The 8,664-nt window shown below is 32.9% G+C and overlaps 1 protein-coding gene across 6 annotated transcripts in view; it reads right to left on the bottom strand.

Moving 5' to 3' along the window:
• LOC108364357 (anoctamin-1) overlaps nt 1-8,664 on the bottom strand; it is a 48,269-nt gene that overhangs the window by 35,832 nt on the left and 3,773 nt on the right. For 2 of the 6 annotated variants that reach the window (XM_017618009.1, XM_017618011.1), the window contains exon 2: nt 4,494-4,794. The exons of 2 other annotated variants lie outside the window; for them this stretch is intronic. In XM_017618009.1, coding sequence (XP_017473498.1) covers nt 4,494-4,506 — 13 coding nt within the window. In that variant the 5' untranslated portion in view covers nt 4,507-4,794. Of the gene's footprint in view, nt 1-4,493; nt 4,795-8,664 lie in introns of those variants that run through there. 2 more of the 6 variants (XM_017618015.1, XM_017618013.1) reach the window with 2 other exon arrangements.

Raw genomic sequence — 8,664 nt, 5'->3', positions numbered from 1 at the left:
CAGGGGCGCACCCAGGAATATATTTTAGGGGGGGTTTTATATTTCTGAAGATATATCACCGGAAAATACTGAAAATTTTCTTCATATAATACGCTCTTTAAAATATATTTGNAACGATCCTGTTGGCGTTTAAGAGTAAACAACAAATATGAATTAAATATGGGTGGAAGCATTTTGCTTTGAAGCCTACAAACTGTTTTATCAGCTACATATATCCCTGAAGCAGAATGAATCCATCACCCCACAAACTGTTGCAATACGGTTGTCTGATAGCCCGAAAATTTCCATTGCCAATTGCATTTTACTCTGAAAATTCAAGCGAGTCCTGGCACAAGTTGTGTTGAGAAAATATGGAAGAACATGCGCGGCACGTGTTTAAACTTCTAAAGATATATCACCAGAAAATACTGAAAATTCGCTTCAGATAATATGTTCTTTAAAATACATTTGTGCAAGTTTTATGTACAGCATGTAGTAAATAAAAAAACTTTTAAAGCTTCACAAATTGCACTTTATTTACATAAAACTACCAAATAACTCAAACATTTTTAACCGACTTCAAAAAAAGGGAAGGTAATCCATTCGTCGCAATATTTTTTTCTTTTTTTGGGCCACGGGAACCGATCCAATAGCGACTAATAATTACTTTTTTATCGGAAAGATGGTACCTCAAGGGCCGTCCCGTAGCTTGGTTTAGATTCGTTCATTAGATCATGAAAAATTAAATTAAATTTGTATATGAGAATTGAAGTCGGTTGTGTTTTTGAATAAAAATTACTTGTTTAATAAAAAGTTCTATAAACACAAGATGCGCTCAACCTTNGTAGCTCATTTTGGTGAAACGAATTCGAAGTTGGCAAATTAAATCTTCGAATCCTTGTTAAGTACATATCAGTGGTAAACTCTTTTAGGCTCTAAAGTGTAGAAAACATTAGTAAGTGAGTATGCATTGCATATTTTTAGGACAATGTTTTCATTCACAGTTAAACTTTCAAGAGCTATCAAGAAAAGCAAAAAATTCATATAAACGAGACACAAGAAATGGAAAAGAAAATTTCTTCGCTGAAAATTTCTTAAATTAGTTTGCAGCTTTCAAGAAAAAATGCTCGTATATACATATATATTTTCAAGAAAATTTACAGCAAAAGCAAAGAGCTTTTCCAGGCAACAGAAATAATAAATATTTCTTGTGATTTTTCTTGTATTTGAGGTTATTAGCTTTAGGGGGGTTTGAACCCCAAAACCCACCCCTTGTGTGCGCTAATGGAGTTTAGCAATATCTGATGAGAAATTCGGATTCCTTGATTATTAATCTACAAAGGTATGTCTTTAGTTTACCAAAAAGTCGATATTTCCCTACCTTATTATGAAGCCAAGGAAAAACCATATATAAGCTAATTTTTTTATTCCAGTTATAACAAAATACCAGGCTGACATCACCGCAGTTTAGGAAATGCGAATATACGGGGCATGGCTGCAAAAAATTTGCAGCATGCGACATCTACTACAGCTGCCAGCACAGAAATTTTATGAAGGATTTGTGGTTGGGCGGAGACTCCAACACCTTGTCTCCAGGTTCATCCCCATCAGTGCTCCCCATAAGGCAAAATTTAACCACATCAGCTTAATTTGTGTGCACGCCAGAACGGAATAATATTGTTAAGGATAATTTGCTGAATTTTATGAGATTTTACGTTAGTGTATAATTAGTAAAATTGTATAAGGTGCCGAGAAAAAAATGTTACTCTCCTCAAGCACTCTTAAGTAAAGGCTAAAAATTTATTTATCTTTGTGATACGGCCTAATGTACATACATACATATAAATACATGTATACTGGCTTTTCGATTTGTGGGTATGAACAAATGCGTCAGCGCATATGCTGTGATTTCAATGATTATATCCAGAATAGCCAGAACCAATGACATTAATACATATTTGGCATTGAGCTTAGAAAAGGCATAAACGAAAAAAAACTTGTATAAAAAATAACATGAAAATGACATATCGTACAACAATTGCACTACAGACCGGATCATAGAATTAGCACATTTAAATGTAAACAAAATTTTATTTTCGTCGATTTGTATAAAATATAAAATATCGGACAACTTCCGTAGCGGTCTCACAATCAAAACCAATAAAAGTAATTTGAAATTTCCTTTGGAAATTGTTTAAACTTTTTTGTCATCAGTGAGACAAAGTAAATCAAAAATTAAAGCATAACGGCAGGATAAAGACTCACATATTTATTCGGCTATTCTTATATATCTTATACCGCATGACGACAGAATTGCGATTATTATTAAAATTATTTGTCTGCTATCCCTATTGTGAAATTTTATAAGATGTGTGGCTTTCGAATGAACCTGTTTTCTTAAGGATACTACTTCAAAAGATATAATATTTTTAAGACACACCTTCGCAGTGAGGCAATATAACAGTAAAAAAGCGCTCTAGGTCATTTCAGTTGGACCCCAAGTTTTAGGTAGCTTTCGTAATAAAATGGACCGCAAAATGAAACCTCAAAGACTTTAAAGTCGGTAGTAAAACCCCATATATACACATACAAAGTTTTTCAATAAAAAAAAAACTATGTACATATGAGTGTATTTGTAGCCCGGTCAAGATAGCTACAAAATAGGGGTATGATTCGCATAGAATATTGAATACACCATTATAAATTTAACGTGAAAAGCATCCATCGGTCCCAGATCTGCAAAAAATTTATTAAAGGTCCAAGGTCGCATACATATATGTATGTATGAGCCTTTTGAATTTTCAGCCATAAAGGTGAGTTTTCAGATATAGAGAATCAAAATTTTAGTAAAAGTTTGAACTACATATGTACATACAAATAAATGTACATATTAATGAATTCATAAATTTGTATGAACATTTTTTGTACGTACATATTTTATTTAAGTGCTCATAACGTCTAAGAAGCCGGAAATTAACCAGTTCTTTAATTTTTAATGATATTTGCACCAAAAAATTGTATTTATTTTAAGTCAATGAATACCTCCTAAACTACTCATCCGATTGGAAAAGTTGGTTAACATGATAGCAAATTGAATTGGCTTTATTATTGTAAAAGAGATCTGAAATGAAGAGTGCACTTTTTTCAGATATTAGCGGAAACGACGTCAGCAAAACAAACTTCAAAAAGCAACGCGAATCATTAGCCGCTTGAAACTTGCACAATAACGTGCTAAAATTTAATGTGCTAAAAACTGCATACCCGCCTTTTTTCTTTTCTGATTAAGAAGTTTTAAATTTAGAGTGACATGGTTTTCGTTGTGATATAAAATACATTTTTGTAAAAAAAGATATAAGTAAAGAACATAAATGGTCAAAACTTGTAAAGAAGAAATGTCCTCAATTATGAGGCCACCACTGTATATAAGAAAAATAAATGCAAAACAGTGATGTGATGTAAAAATTCAAATACCAAGCTGATGAAGGAATACCCAAAGGCAATAATCACACAGATTGCATTCGCGCTTTCTCAAAAATTTGCAAATGATTATGTTGTTTTAAATACATATGTACACACTTGCATGCATTGCAAATAATATTTTTAACTAAATATGTACATATAAACATAGCCACGAAAATTCCTTAATAGATATGTATTTATGTATAGTGCATTATCTATATTATCTATACATATGTACTATGTATCCATATACAGTGGCGAAAATATAAATAGGATGACACGTTTTAGCATTTTTCAGCTATTTCTCTTTCGCCTACATAAATAACGTTTATTATTTTCTTATGAAAGTGTAGCGCGTTATCTAACGAAAACCACGTAACTAAAGTTTCAAAAAATGGGAAAACCCGACAGTTCTTTCAAAATTTTGAGCTTTTTAATTAGATTTCTTACAAAAAAACCGAGTATGCAATTTTGTATCCTAAGAAATAAAATAAAATAAAAAGAAATAAAAAGAGCCTGATGCTTTTTATTTTGACGTTTTGGAATGCACCCATACTTTGGATGTGGAAAAAAATGCGTGACTAAAAAATTACCAAAAATCAACGTTAAATCCTAGCTGCTTCAAACTTGCAATTTATTATACTAAAATTTAAAAACTGCATACTCAAAAAAAATCTGATTAAGATGTATCAAATTTGGATGATCATTTATTAAACTTCGTAGTTTTTATAAATGTTCCACAAAGTTTCAAATTTTGATTTACATGGTGCTTTTTAGATAGTAAGCTACATATATTTTTATACATAAAAAAATAATAAGAAAAATAGCCGCAACTTGCTAATACGTCTCTTCACTATTTGCATTCTCGCCATCGTACATATGTACGTATGTATATACAAGTAGATACAAACAGTAAGTAAATATGTATAGTATAAAGTGCTAAATAGAAACCGGCCAAATATATGCCATTTCTTTTGTGCGTATTTTTTTGTGTATATTTGTATGTATATATGTACATATATCAAGGTGTATTGCCATTGATTTGCATTAATTACCCGCTGAATACATTTTTGTTGCGTTGTTGAGGTCGAGTTACTTTCCAGGCCACAGTTTAGAAGAACCACACTGCTGTACTTTGAACCGATTCAAAAGCGGTGCTGGTTCCAATCCAAAAAAAATACTGACATGGAAACAATGCTGCTTCTTAGCTCGATGTTTTTATATGTTGATTTTCTTTTGTTGCTTTATTCAAAATTTTATTTTTTTTTTATAGAAGCTGTGAATATCACATACTCCTCGAATTTACTACACTCTGATCGTACAATGGTCACAAGGGCTCCATAATTATTGCGGACACTTTGTCATTTTCGAGACCAACATAGAGTAAATTATTATCAACATCACCATCATCATCAACAAGAATATATTTTACGGACAGCGTTGTTTATTTTAAGCACGTACAACGGAAATCGCATTTTCGCGCACATCTGTTTGCACATTGAACCATTTTCATATTATTATTAGTGTGATTCAAACAAAAAATTGGCACACCAGAGCAGTATGTAAGAACTTGTGTGGAAGTCTTTTAAAAATATATATATATTGCTTGGGAACGGTTATTTGTGGCGTCAAGTGGTTTTTTTTTGTAGTATGTATGTATTCACTATAGATATAATTATACAGTGAAACCTCCCTTGGGCGGACACTCACCGTCAGTCATTTTTTGTCCGCCTAAGAGAGGTGTCCGCTTAATGGAGGGGAAGCCTATTTTAGAACTTTTTACTGTTTTAATTAATTGAATAGTCACTATTTCTTATTTGAATAAGACATCGTTCAAACAAAAATGTGCATGTATTTTTTCAAAAGTGCACATTTCATTTATGTGCGTAAGTACATATTCAGTAATAACAAAATAAAAATAAATATTACATTTTAGTCCATAAACTACATAAAATCATAGATTCATTACATAAAAAACTGGGAAATTGTCGATTGACGTAAGTTTTATTTTTTAATTTTTTTCAGTGTCAGTACCTTTTTCATCAACAGTTTTCATGTTTTTATCAGTCTCCAAGGGTTTCTGACAATTCAAATAACGAACCTAAACCACTGCGCAAACCAAACTAAATGTGTGCATAACAATCACATTTTGTGCGGGAAGTCCCCTTTTTCCATTTAGTAGTCCGCGTATGAGGAGTTCACGTCCGCTCAACGGAGGTTTTTGTTTGATTTGTTATGAAAAGAAATCTGAATGTCCGTTGATAAGAGGTTCGCGTCCGCCCAATAGAGTTTTTGTGTAAATTTTATGCAAAATAACTGTCCGCGTCCGGGCAAGAGAGTGTCCGCTTAAGAGAGAGTAATTTGTTCCGAAATTTATACTTAAAACTTGGTATAGGGAAAAATGTCCGCCCAAGGGAGGTGTCCGTCTAATAGAGGTGTCCGTTAGGAGAGGTTTCACTGTATATGTAAATTTGTATATACATTGGAGCCATAAAATGCCAAATATTAATTTGTCACACCTACTACGAACAATACCATATCTTTTTATTAATTAACTCTTTTTTCAATCTTATTTGGTTGCGAGAATTATACATACATATCTATTATGTACAATTACGTATGTAAATATGGGATTGTATTTCTCCCCTATTTAGCGCTTATATCGTTAACAAAGAACCACTCGCGAGACCGACAAACAACGAATGCTTAGAATACTTTCCAAACGTATACGTACGTACGCGTGAACCGCTGCTGTATTACTAATTGTACATTTTTATTTTCGAAACGCTCTAATGCTCCAACAACCTTTATAAACATCTGCGCTAGTATTGCTATGAGTGCCGCGCCGCTCCAAAGCGTTTATGTGGTCAAATGCGCCACTATAACCGCATTTACTGCTTGGCGCGCAACGCAGCTGATTGCTCTTTCTTCTATAGAATCTAGCTCTGCTTCCATTCATTACCTCAATTCAGATGTCTTTATTCAGTCGCTTTCATTGTGCTTATGCGCGCGTCATATTAGCAAACGAAATCGTCTTCAGTAAAGCTTGATATTAATAACTTACATGATTTATTCGAAATCGGAGGCGTATTCTGGATTTAAAAATGTTGTGGTGGAATATTGAAGCGAAATTCTATGGAAGCTCCTCTAACGAAATATACTAAAAGTCTCACGATACCGAAACATACCGGACTGTTCTTCCGGTAATATTCTAACAACATTATCTTTGGAATAACGTTATGATAGGCCTTTACCTAAAATAAATCTGGTTTAGCACTTAATCCAATCATACATAAATAAATCGAACGATACCTAGGACTAAGACCCGTTTTCATAGTGACGAGTTAACTCACAATCGGTAGTTAACTACAGATTTTTAGAACAAGTAATTTTTGAGCAAAAAAACACAACCGGCATTAATGCTCATTTAAAAATTTTGGAGTACCGTTAATTTTTTAATTTTCAATTATCTGATCTAAAACAAATTAGCCTGGGACCAACCTTGGTAATATACATGAAAAATAAAATATTTCAACGTACTGATAACCAGCTCCTTTTTTTTGAAGTCGGTTAAACTTACCTAATGTGAGTTAACTCTTCACTGTGAAAACGGCCACAAGTGCTCCTAACATGTTCGTGAAATATAACAAATTACATACATATCGTCGTTTAAAGTACGAAACCGCGTATCGTCATTCTGCAAAACCGCATTTTAAGGAAATAAAAATGTCTCCATATTTAGATGTTTTGAAGTTATCTAACTATTTTTCAAAGTAAAATTACTAAAAATACGGTACTGTCTTTTGCAATTGGGAAAATAAACGCATATCTTTATCGATAAGCGAGAAGTGGCAATAATACCAAGAAAACCAGACTGCAAATTTTGTCTCTCTGAAAAAATTGTTGGATACACAATTATCGTTATTCTACAACTATTACTAACTGAAACAACAATAAACTTCTGGTAGTCAGGGCAAAGCAACATTCTAAGCGACCGTCTGTATGGGCCACTTTGTGGGTTTGGCTCCTCGGGTTTCGCAAAAATGATTACGAATGAGCTAAATCTTTCAAATAATATTGTATATCTATGTGGTTTCATGCTGCAAGATGCTAAGGTATGAATAAAACGTTCTCAAGAGCTTAATGAATTAGTCAACCCAAAGGTATCGAGCCTTAATATTAATTAATAACCTCAAACTGGATATGTCTTCTTGCAAACTGTTCATTCATCGTCAACAAAATACAGAAAACCCCCTAAGGTACAGTTTGAGACAAGTTGAAGTGCGGTGGGCAGAGCACTACGGGATTGTCATGTTTTGCGCAGTTTGGTATCTCCTATTTGGTCCTGTCCCTATGATCAACGTCAATTATGGATAAAAAAAAAATGTACTTTATTTTATAGCACTACATGAGTGCTGGAAAATACCAACAAAAACGGTGCCCAATAGATTAACGACTTTAAAAATACCAGTCAACTATACAAAAAGCTATTTGTGTTCAAAAGTGGTCGGTATAAAGCAAAGGGGAATTCCGTAAGTGGGCCCTAAAATGATAGAAAGTCTGCGAGGAAAGGTTAAAGGAATCATAACAGCAACAAATCTATTAACAAAAACAATGATCTAAACAATTCTGAAAGAGAAATGGGCTTAAATTCATAGAGAAAAATTAATCCAAATTAAACTGAAAAATATTTAATATAAGATTTCAGATAGAAATAACTTTAGTTTTAACTTCGTTAAGGTAACCACTACTATTATTTTGAACAGCTCAATTTAGCACTATTGTTTTGTTTAAGCCCTAGTGTATAAATAAACCAATATTTTTAAGATATGAAACTTTAAACATCTAAATAGAATCTACTTTTTAACCTTTTTATATCTGTATTCATATGGAATACAGTATATTTTGCTTAGCTGCCCATCCTTCTTTGCACGAAAAACTTGTGCACTTAACCGAAAAAAGCACTTAAGCGAATTTTCTTTACTACTTCAATGAGGAAGGTATCCGAATCCCTATGAAACCAAATAATGGAGGAGCACTTACCACGTAGAAAGTACTGCAAGCGAAATTTTTACCGAATGGTATCTAATTATCTATATAACTACATTAATTGATAGCCATTTTCGTTGTTCTGCGAGATGAGCAAAATATATAAAAGCTTGTAAAATTAGGTAATTGTTGGGCCAGTGCAGGTAAACCTAATACTTTCTTTGATAGTTAATAATA

Source organism: Rhagoletis zephyria, unplaced genomic scaffold (genome assembly GCF_001687245.7).
Source record: "Rhagoletis zephyria isolate East Lansing unplaced genomic scaffold, Rhagoletis_zephyria_1.1 Rzeph_scaffold_01542, whole genome shotgun sequence".
Classification (NCBI taxonomy): Eukaryota; Metazoa; Arthropoda; class Insecta; order Diptera; family Tephritidae; genus Rhagoletis; species Rhagoletis zephyria.
The sequence above is the reverse complement of the archived record's forward strand: the minus strand, read 5'-3'. Positions and strand labels throughout refer to the sequence as shown.